Below are 20775 nucleotides of genomic sequence, written 5' to 3'. Positions count from 1 at the left end.
ATCTAGATAGTATAAATGTACTTCTTTCCGTCACTAAACATTTTAATTGTGAGCGCTGTGTTTGTCAATATTTCCTCTGCTGTTCTTTTTTTTTTGTTTTGTTTTTTTTTTTTTTTTCCTAATATGAACTCATTCCAATCAGCCCAGTTCGCTGGGTTCATTAACCAGTATAAGAATATATATATAAAAAACCCAATGTCAGCGACTGCAACAGTTGCCAGACCATCAGCCTGTTCTCAAAGAAACTAATTAAAAATTAATTTTACAAGTATCTGCTGCTCCACTGGAGCTCAGTCATTGAGGAACTGCAGCCTGCCATATGAGGAACAGGGTTTTAAAATGAAATGTAATGGCCCCTTTAAAAGCAAGGATCCTTTGTTGCGGTCATACTCACCAGACACTGAGAGTCGGTGATGTGCTCGAAGGAAGACATTCTGATAAAGCCTTCGCTTGGCTGAGTCCAAAGCCAGAAACCAGCCCTCTTGAGAGAGACTGTCAGGGGGATGCACTGAGCAGGCAGTCAGCAACAGGGCTGCTGCCCAGCTGTAGGCTTCATGCCTGCTGCAGCTCTCCTAGACACAAAGTTGAGAAAAGAGAAGTTGTCACGCACTATGTATCATGACCACTGTAGAAGACATGTTATGTGCTGGTTTATAAAACAGATCGATAAGTTGCTTTGGATTCTCTCTATTGTACATACTGCCCACAGATAAATCTATACAACAAATGTCACCTAAATATGTACCAGTCTATAAGGTGAATCGGCTTCAGCATAGATCTCATACAAATGAAGATACAGCCTATAGAGAACCTACAGCTCCTGTGTGAGCTTCTATAGAATCAATAAATTTCCCTACTGGTTTCTTTTGCTAGGACAAACACACCGACAAATGTGCAAATATCATTATACTTTAAGCAATGAATACATATGGTAAGGGCCTGTAAGTGATAAAAAAGACTGATAGCATCTGCAGCCAAAAACCACAACAAAATTTTTGCCATGAGAATATAATGGGAAAACTTAAATATGACATGACTAGTCATTAAAAATGTAACAGAGTGCATTAATATTTAATTTACACAACTGAATTGAAATTGGTTCGGTTTCTGGGGTTTAACGTCGCAAAACAACTCAGGCCATGAGAGACGCCGTAGCAGAGGACTCCGAAAATTTCGGCCACCTGGTGTTCTTTAACGTGCACTTACATTGCACAGCACACAGGCGCCTTGCTTTTCGCCCTCAACGAAAAGCAGATGCCAAGGCCGGGGCTTGATCCCGTGTCCTTGGGAACAGTAGTCGATCGCCATAACCACTGTGCCACCCCGGCGTGGTTGAATTAAAATTGATACAAAATATAGAGCTATTGCCATAGGTTAATCAAGAAGAATGCAAAATGTGTGTAAAAATTGTGCAATTGAAAATACACAGCGTAAGAGAGTGTGTTGGAAATAACAGGCCTGATATTACTAATGATTTTGTATGCACTGGGCCCACACAGAGGACCTGCTGAGCTAAAATCTGCAGTTCTCAAAACTCTCTCAACTCCCTGCAGAAGTGCATAATGTGAGGTTTTGCTACAGCTCAGTCAAGTAAGCATAAAATTTTTCTAAATTTTACATCAAGTCCAATTTTCCAATTTTGTACCTGTTGTGCGGCTTTGGTAAGTATAAATTTTTGCTAAAATTTTGCACTAAGTCCAACTCTAAGAAATGCAGGGCTTCTGCAAACGAAAACAGGATGTATTTTCTTACTTATAAGCTAATGTACCTTGTGTTGTATACTTCATACAATACCAATCTAGGATCTACGTCAAATGGCATGAAAGCACTTCATAAATGTGTTGTTAACACCTTTTAGCAGACTAGCTTGTCTTGATACATTATGAATGCTACCAGCGCAAGAACTCAATTATTTTTTGAGTGGCATGGGCAAAGAAGCATGTGCTGTGGTTTTTATTCTGTGCTGTTCACCACATACATGTGCTCAATGATATGATCATTCATCTGAGAAGGAGGCGTGGAATAGAACTAAAGCCATATTCTTGACTACCTTATTCTTTGTGAAGGAGTAATATGATGTTATTAAATACCTTGCTACCCAATGTTCCAGTTCAATCGCCTATCTTCACATGAATGCTGAAATATCTGGGCTCAGTATGCAAGCAGGAAACAAGCTCAAAGATAAAAAAATTTTCATCTTTCATATTTAATCTGTTTGCAACTCTGATACAAATGTTCTCCTTTCTTTTTTTGTTATTACCATCGAACTGAGTCAGCGAACTTAGCATGGGCAAAAAAGGGGTTGGCTGCCATAGAGAAAATGCTCTCCTGAGCATCCATCCAACCTAATTTATTATCGTTTTCTTGGAATCAACTGGCTGACTTAAACAGGCACACAAAAACCTGTCTAAAATTGATTTATGGCATTACCAAGAAGATAGCTTAGCAAGTAATGGCATGTTTTGTTATATATTTGTTATATACTTGTCAGACATGTATATAAATTAATTCCCCAAAAGCTAGCCAGCGTAAATCATTAAAGCAGTCTACCTGCCAATTGCTGTTTGATATTGTAACCAGTACAAGGCAGCAGTAATAAGCGCTCGCTAATGAACCCGGCAGAAGACACTGGTGCTGTCATGGCTCCGCACTACACCGTACTTCGCCCTCGTCTCCTTCGGTCCCAGAGAGGCAAGTGGCATTGCCTCCCCTCTACGAAAGCGGCGACTCGACGCTGTCATTGAACACTATTTGGATACGCACAGGAGGAACGGGAAATACAAAGCTCAACGCACAAATGATTACTGCCTTTCATAGTACGGTTTCATTGAAACTACATGAACGGTTTCAGTACTTAAGCGTTGCTATGGTGAGGATCGTTGATTCCAGGTAATAACGACCCGGGAGACAGCCCAGGCCAATGGCATCCTGGACTGAGGAAACCACCCACGTTATTCCGTTAAACAATTAAAGTTTACTCTCTCTTCGTAGTTCACGTTAGTAATGTGCCGAATGACCTCACATGAGCCAAAGTAACGGCGAAGTAGCTTCTCAGAGAGTCCGTAACAGCGCACAGGTGTCCAGACCCATACAAAATTGCCATGCTCATATTGGACATCTCAGCATAGGAAGTTGTACTGATTCGCATTGCGGTGTTGTTGGCGTTGAATTAGCAAAGTGAAAGTACACCGTGTGAGTTGGTGCGCTTCTTTGGCTTGGAGAAAAAAGTCGGTCAGCAAAGGCATTAGTGGCATTGTCGTCATGACGTATGGGTAGCATAGTGTCCAACATTGTGGTGACAAGACAGCCGTAGACTAACCGAAATGATGTAAGATGCGTCGTCTCCTGTTCAGCCATATTGCATGCAAAAGTTGCATGCAGAAGTGCTTCATCCCACGTGGGATGTTCAACGTCGACATACATCGAAAGCATGTCGACAAGCATTCTCTTGAGGCGTTCAGTCAGTCCATTCATTTGCGGATGATAAGCAGTAGTCTTACAATCACTTGTGTGGGTTAGACTGAAGAAAGCCTGCATTAATTCAGCAGTGAAGACTGTACCGCGATCCGCAATAGAGAGTTTTACTATACCGTGATCCACCACCGTGCTTTCCACTGCGCCTGCCCAGATCTCCTCGACGCCAATAGATGGTACCACATGCTGGAAATCGGCACAAAGGTCTGCCACGTTGGGACCAATAAGCATGTGGGCACTGATAGCGCACAGTAGAAGGTCACAGTGATCGATTGTGGATCGCGCTATACTAAATCTTTCTCATAACCGATGGTGCACCGTGGCGCAATACAATGGTCCTAAGAAAAAAACTGGACCACTTCAGCAGCATTTGTGGCAAAATGGCTGTGTCTCGGGATATTGCGTTCAGTAGTCTGTAGCCACTACAATCAATCTGTTCCCTGAAGCGGATGATGGGAAAGGACCCAGAAGATCCATACCCAGTAACTCTATAACTATGTAATTAGAACAAGGCAGTGGTAATAAGCGATCGCTAATGAATCCGGCAAAGACACCGATGCTGTTAATATGGCTCCGCACTACAATGCACTTCGTATCTCCCTCGGTACCAGAGAGGCATGTGCCAATATAGTCGCTAGATAACCTGTCATACTAAATTATCAAGTACTTTTATGAAGTGTTACATTTTTCATTAAGAGGAAGGAAAAGAATATAAGGTAAGCTGGTCACATGCTTACAAAACGAGATCATTTAGAAATATATGTGCACCTTCCGAGGCCGTTTTAGCAGCAGAGTAGCAACATGGAAGTAGAGCTGACCAGTGACATGCCCCAGCACAAAGCCCCAGGACCCACTCTGAGGCTGCTTCCATCTGTGTGCCTCTACCAGGAGACGGTCCAACCTGGGCACAGGACATGCAACAACAATATGGCTGTGATCTGCATTAGGTGGCTTATACAGTAGACTTTTTTTTCCATCAGCTCATTACAAACAAACTTAATGCGACATCCAAGGTTTTATATATTTTTTTTTATTGCTGTTCAGTTTTGTGTCCAAATATCTTCAAATTTACTCTTAATGCAATCGCATTAAAGGCTCTGTCCTTCAGAAAAGCCAGTGTTGTAGGCATCGAGAAAAAAATCACGAGCAAGCCTCTGGGAGGCGATAGCTGGCATGTGACATGGCTGGGCACATATAAGTCAGCAGGTTGTGTGATGTCAAGAGAGCCAACTCGGGTCTTCATTCGAAATGGGAGAGTGAGACGGAAATCAACTCACTTGGATGCTTGCATCCCGAATCATACATATATGCTACCCATGCAGGGACATTTGTAGGGCTTGGCTGAAGCGAGCCTTTACATCTATGTCAGCTGCTCAAGGCACATAACAGGGTAGCTTACAGCTGCATGATGATGAGTATGTGCGAGATCGTCCATCATCATCATCAGGTAGACTATACCCACTGCAGGGTGAAGGCCTCTCCCACATTCCCCCATTAACCCGGTCCTGTGCTAGCTGTATTCACCTGACCCCTGAGAACGTCTTCATCTCATCCACCCACCTATTAGCTGAGCCAACGTTTTGACAAGTGGATTTGTCTTTGCTGGGACAAACTTTCTGCTGCCCCCTGCTACACTCTCCCTCCCTTGGAATCGAATTTGTTATCCTCTCTTCGCACTATATGCCCTTTCCACTAGAACGTCATTACCTCAAGTTATTTCTCTGACCCAATCTGCACGCTTCGTATCTCTTAACGTTACACCTACCATTTTTCGTTCCATAGCACTCTGCATTGTCCTCAGCTTAAGTAGAACCCTTTTCGTTAGTCTCCAAGTTTCACCCCCATGGATGAGTAAATTAAGTGATTTGCGGTTAAGTGAGTAACAAAGTGCTCGTATGCGCATGAGGAGCCTAAGTGTCCCTCATAATTTTTTAAGACACGTTTACTTAAACCCTTTTAATTGCCCTTGAACTGAATTCACTTTTTCATTGTTCATGAGTTTCCATACTTTGAGAGCAAGTACCTCATTACTGATTTTAGAACAGGGATGATGTGTACAATATAAACATGTGTGTCTTCTCTTTTGTTCTGTCTGTTAATGCTGTTACATTCTTACTGCATCCTGACTCCACGTCGCATAGCCATGGCAGTACTTACGCACAATAAAAGTATGGACTATGTGGTACCTTCCTGCTGAAGGCCTCTCTCTGTAAGCAGACTTATTATCAACACCACAGCCATGAGACTGCATATTAAAGTGACAGAAGACTTTGTTCACATGGCCTCGTCCTTCATGCCTGCTGCACTCCCCTTGTACATCTTTTCCACATCACAGGATCATTTAATTAAAAAACCATGCTGCTATAAACTGTGCACATTTTTCCATTATGTGTCCGCTTTACACTACAAAAAATCACTAATGGATATACATAATACACAATGTGTATGAGGCAAGAGTGTGCCAAACAAGTGCAACCTGGAACATGCTAATGCAGTGTCCAAGCACAAGCTAATTTGGACACACCGTAACTAAGCAAGTAATTAAAGACCTTGCTTTGTAATTGGCCACTCACAATCCAATGGCACTGATGGCTTCCTCCAGTGAGGTCTGTTCCCCATGCTTGCCTGTGTCTGCAACTGATGAACTGGACATATCAAAGGGAACTGAACTGTTGGGATTCATCAGGGTCAGTGTGGCCAGCTGGTCTAGAGCCAGGAGGTACTTGGTAAGAAAAGTTTCACCGACTATCATGATGTGATCCCTGTGGCACACCTGTACACAGAAAGATGACAAGATTGGAAATGCAAATGGTACACTTCTCAGAGCACCTGACTCCCAGATTTCATGTACTTTGTGCTCAGGGCCACAAAGACAGCATTCTTTCTGGCCAACAGGAGAATTCAAAAGCTTTCGCTTATGACTCACCGCGTTGGTGATAACATAACACTGTGTCCATATGATGCCTCCTTCATACAGCTATCAGTGTAAAGTATTGAGCTGACCATTGGAATATGTGTAGTGAGCATGTCTCATGATAGTTCGATTGCTGTTCCTGTTCCTACTGTTGTCAAGTAATAAGCACACCTTGAGACCCTTCTGAACAAAAATCAGTTACCTTCAACCAGAGATTAACTACAGAAAAATGTTCCAGCAGTATAGCAATATCTCTCCATTTCCAGGCAATATCCATACATTTTGCTTGCTTGCTAGCTCAAAATTGGAAACTAATAGCAGCACTGATAAGCTTGAGTAGTCACTGGTGAGCTGAGGTCTGCAGTTCCTGAAACTCTGCAATTCAGCTCCATGCAAAAAAGCCCCCGTTGTCTGTCAAAGAAGACACCTGCCTCAAAGATGTCAACCAAGCAGCGTTGCCAGAGGGGCGAGTAGCAGGCCTGAGCACTGAATTGGGGCTCGTCTTCTGCCTCCATGGCGTGCTTATAGGCATCCAGTGGACGCCCAGAGTCCGACAGCAGTTTCACCTGCTTCGCTCGCAGCAACACATCCAGTGGACGTACCTCCTGCACATGAATGCATGCCAGTCAAGGTGTAAAAGGAACAAGCTTATTTGAAGACTAGTGTTCAGTCAATATTCACTCCCCACATGCATTGGACCTAATAAATCACTTTACCATTATACTAATAATGTCACTTTCCAAAAGCAAAACGATCCTATAACGTTTTGAGCAAAGTAATTTTGTTTAGAAAAAAAAAAAGCATGCATATATGTCAGTGATGTATTTGCCATGCAGATTCTAAGAGTTAATGGCTGATCAGGGGACCAAGCTGCCCATGCAGCTCTCGAGATGGAAAGCAAAGACACAGTATCTGTCACACTTGCTCTGCAGACACCTGAACCGCGCCATAAAGGAACTGAGGAAGGTGGGTGTGAAAGTGGACAGAGAAAGGGGTGCCATAGTGGAGGGCACTAGAGTAATTTCGCCCACCTAGGGATCTTTAATGTGCACTGACATCGTAGAGCACACGGACACCTTTGTTTCACCTCCATCGAAACGCAGCAGCCAGCGGTTGGGATCGAATCTGGGTACTCCGGCACAGTAGTTGGGCATCTTAACCACTGCACCACCGCAGCGGGGCTCACCGACGTTCTGTAATCTGTTTACAGGAAAGGCGCAGATATGTCACTCGCTGACGCATCTCGTGGACAACACAGCAACGCCCAGGCTTATACATTTCTCCAGTGCAGATTCTGCAGTGATAACAGAATATTTTTACTTTGATGCGTTCAACGGAACGCTGGTTGTGTGCAATGCAACGCTTGGTATCTCGCAGCCATCTTTTGCTCCTTATTCAGTTCAGCAGCATTGAATGCCTCTTTAATTTTTTTCCGGAGCTGACACAACTCGCATGCGGCCCCGTAGTACTAGCGCTGGACAGAGCGGTAGAGGCTGTGCCAGCAGAAACGGATGACTGGCTGGCTCTCTACGAGCGAGTCAGCAAACACAACAGGTAGGATGCAACACTCATGCTTGCCAATGTCATCTTTTATTTGATTGGCATGTGCCAAAAGGGTCTGATTTGAGGCTAACGAAGACGAGCTGACTTCGTGGGACGTGTGCAAGCAAAAGCTCCACGACGTCTTCAGCAAACCCGATCAGACGACAACTCGCCGCCAAGAATTTAAGACCTTGCATCTCGATCACACCCAGACCTCATCCGAGTCATACATTCAGCACATCCTGTCCCCGTGCCGAAAAGTCAACCAGGCCATATCTGGGGTCAACAAAGTAAGCCACATACTAAGGATATTGTGCAAATGTCCATGCCTTCAACCTGTACTTGCGCAAGGTCTGCTGTGGACTGTTTCAGATGTGACGGCATTTCGAGCAGGCGAAACAAAAGTGCATGTGTCACCGTTTTGATCACCTGCCGAACACGACTGCTACTACATCGACATGTGATGATCTGCTTATAGTCTCCACCAGCCATTAGTCACGACTTTACAAACCGATGAAACGGCGCAAGGAGACGAACACAGGAATGAGGAGGAATAGACGATGTGCTCTTTCTATTCCTTTTCTTTCCTGTATTCGTCTCCTTGCGTCGTTTTATCGGTTAGAATGAACCAACTAGCCTTCAGCAAGAACTTTTACAACTTTACCATTTTTGGCGAATATCTCAACTTCTACTCAATACAGACGATTCAAAATTTGCACACCTATATAAATATGTTTATACTTGTTCCACATGAAACCTCGAATAAAACAACTGAATAGCATGAATTTTATTTTAAAAAATAGAACAGTTTCTTTACTTTGGTCAAGGAACATTTAAAAAATAACTATTTGCTCTAGAGCAACGAAAGTGCTCTCACATCTTTGCAACACAGGGTTTTAACTGAACCAAAAGAAATATATCTGCTAAATATATTCCTGAAATACATTTTTTTTTCTGTTTTATATTCTAGCTAGGGGGCTTTTGCATGGAGAAAGTAGTAAATAAAAATGTTTTCATTAAAAATTTATGTTTTTGGCTGTCTCTGCGATTACCCCTCAAGAATTATTGAAATTTCAAATCAAAAGCATTCCTTCACTGCAAAGTAAATGTTACTTATACAAGTCAAAACAGCTCTTCCAGATATCTTGTTTTTAAGATTTAACTGCTCAACTATCCATCTAATACACACCTGGGGCGTATTCTGGAGGATCATCTGCATCAGATTTCTTTCCGAAACCTTTTCTGGCCCTTGCCTTGGTGTTCTGTCGTTGTTTGCTCTCAGCAGAGACCAAAAACTCTGCATTGACTATTTGGGCATTGTCCATCCGATTGAGGGTTACTTCGCAAAACACTCCCGGTTTGATACCTAGGGCCTTGAGAACTTGCTTCTTTGCTTTGTTGTCATTATAGTAGGAGCTAACTGCATCATACACACCTACTTTTACTGTGCAAAAGCCTACAAATGTTGTTTTGGGGCACCTGCTCCAGATTAAGTTATTGACTTGTCAGCATTCTGCGTGCGTCCATAAAGGCACTTCCTGAGAAGCTCAGGTGCTGCAAGAGCTTTTAAAGCTTGCTTGATGCTTGCCATCACTGCTTCCGGAAGATAGTGCTTGTGTTGCAAGGGTTCTGGAGAACCTGGAGTGAGGCTACGGTAGTAGCTGCACCATGAAGATTGTCCTGATGGACACAGGCCATGATTCGGATTTTCATCAGTGGAAATCTTGTGAAAGTGCATTGCCCACACCGCTTCTCTCATCGCTTCAAAGCTGTGGGTGTTCTCTGGAATGGCTTTCGCGTGAAAATACTGAAGTGAACCTATATCCTTTTCTGTCAATCGTCCCTTGCCACACAGATGTTTGCCATCTTCCCGTTTCTCCCTCAAGACACTTTTTGACTTTTCAAAGCCTTGCTCCCATCCTCTTCTGCACATGACCAATGTATTCGCGTTTCTCTACTTCGCGGTCATAGGGTTATAGCAGCCCTAACAGCGATGAAAGCTTTACTGCCACTGTCCCCAATGTACGTCGTGTACTTAAGCCCACGGGTCTGGAAAGAACGAGCGAAAATCTTGACTGCACCGCTGGCTTCCATAACTCCACTGGAACCAGTGTGTGTGACGTTGCACAGCCGCCTGTTTTATCAGTGAGCTGACTCCTAGCACAAAGATGACAAAACTTACTCTCAGTTTGACAGTCCAAAACTTTATGTGTGTAGTCGATATAGCAGTTGTAAGGCCATACAATGACGAATGCCCTCGCTTCATCCAGGTGCCGTCAACAGTTACAGCACTCTCATCAAATGCTAACAACTTCACTTCGGCTGCGGCGGCTGGCATACTTCCTTCTGCAGTCTTCTTTATGGCATCTAGAATTTTTTGGTTTAACTTCCATTTTCGTAGATGGCGGAGGCATGTTCATCAAGGCACAAAGCAGTGAGCCACTTTATCTACCTCTGACAATTGAGCGCAGCCAGTACGAAAACCTAACATTCACTTCATGAGCTGCTCCAAGAAATGTCTAGGTTTGAGAAACGCTCTCCTTAGCACAAAAATCACATGTAGTTTTCATTACTGATGCGAAACCACTACGCTGTCCAAAGTCTTCTCCAAGTTGAAGACTGCCCTTTCCACATACTTTGAATGCTGCAACTTGAGCTAGATAGAAACTCTTGGAAGAGAGCAGTGTCTATCATACGGTATTCAGTAGATTCAGCACCACCAACATCAATAGGGGTTTCGTGCACGACGCCACGCCACCGATTTTCGCAGCGCTTGCACTTGCAGCTGAGGACGCACAACGGTGATGGTCCACCCTCCACACAGACGTACTGATTCTCGCAAAACTTGCGCTTTTCTTGGATTGGCTCAAAAGCGAGGCACCCTTGACTTTCCACACTGTTCAGAACACAGAATAGCTGTATACGTTTTGTGGTCACGCGAACTCAGAAGCACAATCACATCGACCAGCGGCGCAGCGTCTCTAAGCAACAGCGTTTACAAAAATACAAGCGCGCGTCGCGCTCCCGCGCATTTTGTGGTGTGCAATGCAGTGCCACTAGCGGAAAATATTTAAACTACTGAAATAAAAAAAAAGTTGTTTTTAATTTATTATTTCTTTATTATGTAAAACAATTGTTTTTATAAGTTTTAATATTTTAATTAAAGGAAAACCTTTAGTGTAAATAAACTTCTTAGAAATCACGCCCACTTTAATGAGCGAGGTTTGAGCGGGTGTGCACCAGTGGCGCGATTTTTGAATCTCTTGGGCTGAAATTACCAGCACGCCACTTGCTGGACATATTCTCCATAATGGGGGAACGCATTTTTTGGTCCTAGTTTTGAAAAAAAAAAAAAAAAAGACTGGTTTTGGGCACATTTAGGGTAGCATTCCCCTTTAACCCGCATCGTCCGCCGAGTGCTCGAGGTAATGACTCCCCTGTCTCCACCGCAGTTGCCGGGGGACACTCCGGCTACCATATCCCTCATCCAGGAAGTTGTTCGCCAGGAGATTGCTAATATGGACATACTATGTGACCGCGTCGCTGAAACCACTCCAACCCAGCACCTCCTGTGATCGCTGCTGTCTCCTTCAACTCCAGCTTCTTGCATACTTCGATACCCATATGCTTCAATCATTCGCGCGTTGGCCATATCTCCCGCCACTGCCGGAACCATTGGTTCTCGCCCTCCTGCTCGTTCTACTACGCCGACGGCTGAGGCTACTACACCCTGCGCCATTCTTCAACCCGGCCCGCCCCATGCTGATCCCACTTCCCCTGTTCGTGATTCCAGTCGCTCGCCTTTCCCGCAATCCCGATGCCCTGCTCTCCTCTTCCTTGCCGCTATTCTTCACCATCCTACACCAGCCGTGTCTTGAAAACTACGCAATGCAGCTCCCGGTGGTGACGCTACATTTGTGACCCGGGCCAAAAAACCTTTGTTGACCTCTGCTCGACACCTAACCTCATCAATGACCTTGTGACAGTGTTCCTATCTCTGCCCTTATTGACACCGGTGCCCAACTATCTGTTCTAGGCTCTTCCTTTCGTCGTCGCCTCAAGAAACACGGCGATACAGCAGAAACAGAACGACGTGATGGCATGACGATGAGATGCGCTTTAATAGCCAGTGGGCATGATTCGAGCGCTCCGCCCCGCGCCACTGCCCACTTCGTCTTTGTAGTCCCCGGCACCGAGCGATCGTCCTGATCGATTGCTGGAAATCCGATGCATGATGTGACGGTGAACACAGGCGGAGGAATATGAGATGAAACGCTTTCCACCATAGTGAATGGGATGATGTGATGAAAGTTTACCCGGATCATCAGGTCCATCGTTCGCCGTTTGGCGAAGGCCAATGCCCATGGACACGCCGAACGGCTCGGGCAGGGCTTGTGTCTTGGCTTTTGTGGTCGTGGTTTCACTTCATCAAGGGGTCGGTCAGGCAGTTTAGTTCTCGCCCTTTCGATGTCGGTGTGTTTTGTGGTCCGGGCTGGAGACGGGGCTGAGGAGAGCGGCTGGTTTCGGGTCATATCTAGCTGGGGAGAGCCAGACGACAGAGTCCGGGTAGCCGCAGTCGACGACCAATACGAGCTGACCGCTCCAGGAGCAGAATGAACGATGAAATACCCAGCACCTTAACTAAGATGTTACGGGGTGGCATGAAAATCGACGAAACACTGTGACACAACAGAAGCAGAGAGACGTGATGACATGATGATGAGATACGCTTTAATGGCCAGCGGGCATGGCGCGAGCGCTCCGCGCCGGGCCACGTCCCGCTTCGTCGTCTTCGTAGAAATATGTACACAATTGAAACTCTTATCCTCAACGTATGGTTTTTAAGGTGAAACTTGGTTCCTTGTTATGGTACCTTGTTTGCAGCGAGCCAAGTGCAATTTTTTAAATATTAATTATGACATAGCATTCATTAGGAAATGATTAATCTACAAGTTATGGGAGACGCTTAAGCTTTTCCTTTAAGGGTATGATGCGATAGCGTAGGCTACCAGCCCACCTATAAAACTCCGCTTTAACCAAGCCGTATGAACATGCCTGCGTGGTCAAGGGGTAACGTTAATGCAACGGTCCTTGTAGGCCAAATACCTGCAAAACGTATTGTCGGCAAGCTCTAAGTCCAGCTAGCGCTTGGGCATGTCAGCTACCACTTACCAGTGCCATGCTCGTGATGTTTCGCTCATGGTTCAGTTTAAATAAATGTTGGTGGTAAGATATATGGAACAACAAGTACCTTAACGAAGACATGAGACCGTGAACGACGTAATGTGGCACACCAGGCTACCACAGTTTTAAGATGCCCACAAATGCTCTTATCGGTGATGAAAAATGAATACATCTTAACAATATTAAAGAACTTGGACACAAACGCTTGCATTTCAGATGGTGTTACTCTGACGATAAACAGAAAACATGCGCCTAGAATCCATCTTTGAGACTTATGTACGATCCCGCATAATGCGTATACTTATACTTACGTGACCAATCAGACCCTTAAGACTTCTCTTTGCAAGCTTTTAGATCAGTCATGTACACATGCCCAAAATGAAAATTTGAGTGCTGAAAAGTCCTCACCAGCTCTGATGTAATCAGTGCCTCCATGTCTTTATTGTCCGATACGCGTGCACCCATTGCCAGGCGTTCCTGTCAGTGAGGCAATGTGAATAGTCACTGTTATGAGCACAGTGCCTCGTGTATATAAATGTAACCAAATATTAAAAAACAAAAACAAAAACAGAGCATGTATTTAGAACACTGAGCGCTTGTTACAGGAAAACCATTTCGAACTTTGTGGGATCAGGAAAAATGTCGAATTGTTCGAAAATTAAACTCTCAAATGGCCTCTAAAGCTTAACTTCCAAAACTATTCACATCACTCTAAATTTATCTAAAAAAAAAGAAAAAAAAAGAAAACAAGCGATGCTCGTCTATTTTTGAGATGAAAACAGCGCAGTAACGAAAGTTTTAAAGTTCCGTGAAATGCCTTACTGCGCACACTGTCGAAAAGTCAAAGCAGAACTGACAAAACCTGGTTTTGCAACTTCCTTTACGGTGCGATGCGGTAGAAGGTCCCATTGGAAGAGACTCCACCGCACAAATTACGGTCGGCACACCGTGAGTGCTCTCTTGATGTACGGTAAAAACCACTCATACGGAAGCGAGGGTAACGCGCCGGCGCGGATACGATGGTGACCGTCTTGAACGATGAGTAGCTAGCACTGTAACACAGCTGTGCTCGGCTGTCTGGTCGATGCGCAGCTAATAATAACCTTCTTAACCGATCATACAAGCTTGAGAAGTGAAACCGAAACTATGCAGTCTGGCAAATGACAGGGCTGTCCAGCTGTTGTTAAACTTAAAGTTCCGCATACGTCGAAGGCATGCAGGCAACATCGTCCCATGCAGTTCAGGCATACAAGGTCTGAAATGGGCTGTTTGAGCAATCCCTTTCTTTGTTGAGCAAGAAGGCACACGCATCGAGGCACCCTATAGTTTCAGTTGGTCAGACGTCCTTTCAGAAAACTAACTGCGCTGGTGCAACGTCACTAGAACTGGCTGGCGACACCAGCTCTTCGTTAATTACTAAAAATTCTGGCGAGTGAAAAACTTAAACTTCTCAAATAGCGTAGACAATAATATGCTACATAAATTGTGAGTTATATTTGTTTTTGAATAGGCCAGTAGTTTGCGCACAGGAATTTTTTGAAGTCCGGCGCCCAAATACGTTAGTGCCAGTGCATAAGTGAGGAAGATTAAATTAGATTTTTCGACTAATATCACCTTCCATATGGAACGTTCTAAACGTGTTATACTTTTGACAATGCTTGTAAATATATTTAATATATTTTGGCTGTTTCCGTGGGTACTTAAAAAATTCCTGAAGATCTGGGGACTTGAAATAATAATAAAAAAATCTCTCAGCCGCAGTGGACTTAATTTACTGTAAAATAATATATAAATTAATAAACAATTAACAAAACTCAGTAATTAGTAAAACCAGTTCTGTAGTATGCGCAACAAAATCCGGCGCTCTTCTCCGCAAGAAACTGAAACTGAGCGCACATCTGAGAGGAAAAGTTCCTTATACCAACAAGCCTCGAGGTAGGTATTTTTCATGTACAGCGCAAACGCCTCGCGAAGTATATTTTTCGCCTTACGTATTACTGCGATCGCATAAACCAACTTCTCGAATTCCCTTCTCCCCCTCCCACCCAGGAAAAAAGAAGAAAAGATTAAACCCGTTGAGGTTACGAAGCTCGTGTATCCACTGTCACAAGTTATGAAACGCGAGCTCAGTCGAAATTGCATCCGAGGCGTATATTGCTCGAGATTTATTGGCGCGCAGCGCAATTATCGGGCACTTTTGCACGCCACTGCGCTATATCGCTGACGGTATACCGTTAGCGTCACTGGAGTACCGCGGTCTGGGCCACCGGCAGTGCTTGCGCTTAGCTGGCAGGGAGGCGACTTGCCGCGCTTCAGGACCAATCTGTGCGCGCATACTGGCGGCGGGCAGGCTCCCGCGATACTCTGCTAACGCTGACAGCAATACAGTACACGAAATGCTAAATATTTCCATTAAAATCCAGGATATATATTGAAGAAAACACGGCGATGAAAATTAATTTCTTTGCTGATACTGTCTTTTATAACTCCTGACTACGGCTGTTCCGACATTAGCAGTTAAAGGTTGATCTCGGGATCCGTACGTATCGAATCGGTCAGCTTGCATCGGTTTGCGACGAAGCTGCGGCTTTCAAGCGTCCGTGGGAACTGCGACATGACCTATATGACTCATCGCCGACGTGCTATCTTGAGATTTCGGTGACTGGCCATTAGCTGATTTTGTCTGATGCCGCCGTCATGACGACGTCCGACCAAATGAAATGGAAATTAGAAACTTACGGAATACGGCACAAGATTATGCATGGAAAAGCTCCACTATAACCTCTATCATTTAGATTCAGTTAATATTTTACGTTATAGCCGGTACCAAGAGCCCGAATCGGAACTAACAGCTTTTTCATTTAATTTTGATGCATCATGTGATCTCTAACCCTTTTGGCGACGTTACATTACCGTTCAGGCTCGGAAATGAAAGTATACATTAGAGAAAAATTGGGGCGTAAGCTAATTCTACGTGATGATATATAATACGAATGTGTTACGGGTCATTCGAAATAAAAAGAGGGAGAAGAAAACTTGGTGTACATCACATTACGATCTCTCGCTTTCACTCGAATTAAGGGAACGTTCCTAAATAACGGTGCCGCTGAGAGTGGGCTCGAAATTGATGCATTTTTTTCATTTATAATTGCTTTCAGAAATTTAGTTTTTATGTATTTGAAGACACTCACTATTGCAGGGTAATTGTGCCTAGGAGAAGCTGGGTGTCCCGCGTACCAGCAAAATCACTAAAAGCTATGTTCAACTAATCTACCTTCTGGAGCACTGTAAATGAATTGCGAGTCATATTTATGCAGTGCAAATGCACTTCATAGAAAGAAAACAAACAAATAAACAAATTACTTCATGATTATTTTAAAAGCGACATCTTTGTGTAAGGATGAAGCAAGAATATGTTTCAAGGAGGCATATTTAGGCAAATAAACTTTAATGCGTATCTCTGTAGTGAAAGGCACTCAAGAAATTAAAAAAAAAATCATTCAGCATTTTCATTGCCATGAAAAGCGATAAAAATGCGAAACGTGGCCACAAACCTTGAGCTTGAATACTATTTCATGTCCAGGAAAAACCGCTTCTGCCTGCTCCAGCCAGTACTGAAAATATTCAGATGTTTACAGTACGATACTGTGAATTACAAAAAACGAAAACTCGAAATGTAGGCTTGTATATAGCTAACGGCCCCAAGGTCTCGTCGCAGTAACTTCCTTCAATGGTGACTTTTATGAAGATCAATGTAGGCGACTGCACAAATAAAATTTTGCACCTTTTCTACAAAAAATGAACAACAAAAAAAGTAGTACCGAAAATATACAAATGAGACAAAAGCTTAAGGGCATCATAACTATCCATAATACTTTATACGCATCGTTACATTACAAAGTTCCCTAAATGCAAAGGTTCTGTAGTCAAGCTGTGGTTATTGTCACATACCTTTATTTCCGATCTGTCCGCAACAGGTATTTCACTGTAGATTGCGCAGACTGAAAACAAAAAAAAAAAAAAAAAATCGGGAACCATCTTGTTTTACTGACATATTGCCAGTACTTAAACTCAAGAACCAGAAATACTTCTTACTTCTTTTGATAACATCCTTCTGGTCCTTTTCGAAGGCCAGAGAGCTGGAAAAGAAAATGAACCCAATAAAAACCGCTGGTTTATCGAGAGTGGAACTAGGGATGAAATACTACAGTGTACGGCACACTGCTATCGCTATCTCACACACACACACACACACACACACACACACACACACACACACACACACACACACACACACACACACACACACACACACACACACACACACACACACACACACACACACACACACACACACACACACACACACACACACACACACACACACACACACACACACACACACACACACACACACACACACACACACACACACACACACACACACACACACACACACACACACACACACACACACACACACACACACACACACACACACACACACACACACACACACACACACACACACACACACACACACACACACACACACACACACACACACACACACACACACACACACACACACACACACACACACACACACACACACACACACACACACACACACACACACACACACACACACACACACACACACACACACACACACACACACACACACACACACACACACACACACACACACACACACACACACACACACACACACACACACACACACACACACACACACACACACACACACACACACACACACACACACGCGCACACGCGCACACGCGCACACGCGCACGCACGCACGCACGCACACACACACACACACACACACACACACACACACACACACACACACACACACACACACACACACACACACACACACACACACACACACACACACACACACACACACACACATGCCCTTACCAATCGTTGTTTAAAAAGTTTCGAGAGTAATGAGAAAGCAAAGCCCGTCTCGAATGTAGTATACGGAAACTATGAGTTATAAATCTAGAATGGGAAAGGCTAGCAGAAATCGACCCTCGACTTAGAGGACGAGGCGATCATCACCGGCAAATATCGGCGAAAATGTTTACAATGAAGTGCACGCGGCACCATACACTTTCCATCTTTTCATCTCCTGTCACATCCCTTCAAGGCGCTCGGTAGATGCCCACGAGCAGAGCCACAACAACGTAACCCTCACCACCACACCCAGTCGTGTCAACCAGAGTAACTGTCAGAACGTGGGCGTAGCCGGCAAGCGTGACGTTCTGCGCACGCATCGGCACCCACTTTCGAGACGCACGTTATATGGCGGCCGCCACGATTCTGCTTGGAGGCGAAACTCAAAATGCGTCACCTCTATACTGTAAGGCACCGCTTCCTCTCTTCCCTCCTGAACCATCCACGCAATTGGGTTCACAGGCAAAAATCAAATCCGGGACGTTTTTTACCGTGCTACCTATTGCAGCCCTCGTTGCTGCTTACATGCGAGTGATTGAGGGAACTCGGCGGCGAGCTAAAATGTTTAACGTGTTGGAACTGCGTCTCTCTGTCGCTCAAGCCAGATAGTTTTGCGTCGGTGCGGCAGAGATCACAATTATGTGAAACAGGCTTCACCCTCTCCCAGCTCCGATAGTGATATCGGATGGCACGGCCGGTCTCGAGGGAGAGCGCGCGCTCTTTCTTACGGCCTTCTCAATCGCCGAGGGAACAATGGGAACCTTTCTCCTTGAGTTACGCTATCCGCCGCCGCAAGAGGCGCGACCTGCTCACTGTTCGTTGTGTATCGGTACATCTGCTTCAGCGGCAGCAGGTGGCTTTTGCATGGTTTCGCGCTATCGCTCGCATTGTTTCGTGGTAAGTGCAGCCCCGAAATGAAAGAGCACAGCAGGTAGATGCTGCAGCGGCATGTCGTCAACGTACTACACACGTGAACGGATATAAAAAACACTGTCGTTCAGCAAACGTTCGACAAGCATATGACATTCATTGCGGCATGGTAGCTACTTTTGTCCATTTTAATCCGAAATTTTCCCAAGCCTGCACAAGAATAGAAAAAAAAAAAAAACTTAATGAGCAGTGAGCACATCGAAGCTTCTTCAAGGTTAACATTACAGCAACTCGTCTGCAACAGCAGAACCGTCTTTCAGCGTTAGATTCGAAACCAATACATATATAGCACCGAAGATGTAAATAATTTCATGAAAATGTAATGTAAGTTATACAATGCTTGCAAGTATTAGTATAACAGTCAAAGTAAAGACTGTAAGGTTGAGTTTTCAATGTTATTATCATTTATATATTAGCAAATGTGTTGTATTTAAACATTATTTTATTTTGCAAATAAGTGCTGTTTTAATGGAGAATTTACATATTATGTTTATTATGAAAATAATAAAAAAATGGTTTGATATTCATGACACCACTTGTGCTGGAAGCGGTAAAAAGATTGATTGATTGATTAAAACTTTAATTTCCACCGATTTAGGAGGCCCCCTACTCCCCGCTCCTGGCACGCAGGCCTGAGGAACGGGGGCTGGAACCTCCGCGACTAAGGACTGGCGAATATACATTGGTTATTCGCGGCCTCAGCCGCCAGGCGGACGGCTTTCTGCTGGTCAGCGCGGGGACGTCGCTTCGCAGCAGGGTTACCCAGGCTTCTCTACTTTTAATGTTGTCCCTAGCGCCCGGAGACTTAGGGCATTCCCAAATTATATGGTCGAGGGTCCCCCTCGCTTCGCAGGCTTTACATTTATCGTTTTTTCTCTCCTCTATCTGGGTGTGAAACAACCAGACAGGGTTCGGGAAATTTCCGGCTTGTAATCGCCGCCAGGCTATGGTCTCTTTATTATTTAAGCTAGGATCCGGTGGCGGCATCAGACGTCTTCCTAATCTATAATTTTCGATTATTTCTTTATAGGTTTGCAAACGTTCGTCCATCGCCTGGCAGTCGGGCGGCTCCGCGTTTGCCCGGAAGTAGAGATCTCGGGCTAAATCATGGGCCGCCTCGTTGCCGGGGACGGACGTGTGTGCTGGGACCCAAATTAGGGTGATTTTGCGATCAATTTTAGTTGCAGCTTTTAGAATTCGGGCGGCTTCTTGTGAGACCCTGCCTTTTCCGATATTCCAGAGAGCAGTTTTACTGTCGCTAAAGATCAATCTAGCCTTCGTTCCGACGCAAGCGAGCGCTATTGCGACCTCTTCAGCCGTGTCTATGTTTCTACTTCGGATGGTGGCGGAGACGACTGGTGCGCCGCTACCATCGACTACCGCGGCGACTGCCGCCCCTGATAGGCCGCTTGCAGCGTCTACGTAGGCAACTTCTTTTACTCCGAGTTCTTTTGCACTTTTAACCAGTGCTTCTGCTCTCTTCTCCCGTCTCTCCTTGTGGTATTCTGAGTGCATGTTGCGAGGGAGAGGACGGACAATGATGTTCTCGCGACATTGTGGTGGTAGGGCAACCTTGTCGGCTGTGCCCCTATCTATTTTTCGACCCACCCATTCTAAGATGGTTCGACCCGTGCTCGACCTACTTAATCTTTCATGTTGGGCGATTCTCACCGCTTCAGCAAGTTCCGTCCAGCTATTATGCACTCCCATTTCTATCAGGCGTTCCGTAGAAGAGGAGA

At 44.7% G+C, this 20775-nt stretch overlaps 1 protein-coding gene across 1 annotated transcript in view; it reads right to left on the bottom strand.

Annotated features, from left to right (window-relative positions):
- LOC146199516 (uncharacterized) overlaps positions 1-20775 on the bottom strand; it is an 80941-nt gene that overhangs the window by 53061 nt on the left and 7105 nt on the right. The window contains 8 exon segments of the mRNA XM_084592137.1: positions 395-572; positions 4243-4375; positions 6048-6247; positions 6820-6993; positions 13523-13591; positions 16669-16728; positions 17066-17115; positions 17210-17284. Coding sequence (XP_084448263.1) covers positions 395-572; positions 4243-4375; positions 6048-6247; positions 6820-6993; positions 13523-13591; positions 16669-16728; positions 17066-17115; positions 17210-17284 — 939 coding nt within the window.

This window comes from Amblyomma maculatum, chromosome 2, assembly GCF_055883805.1.
Source record: "Amblyomma maculatum isolate TAMU_Amacu chromosome 2, ASM5588380v1, whole genome shotgun sequence".
NCBI classification, from domain to species: Eukaryota; Metazoa; Arthropoda; class Arachnida; order Ixodida; family Ixodidae; genus Amblyomma; species Amblyomma maculatum.
Note: the sequence above shows the minus strand (reverse complement) of the source record. Positions and strands in the feature narration are given on the sequence as shown.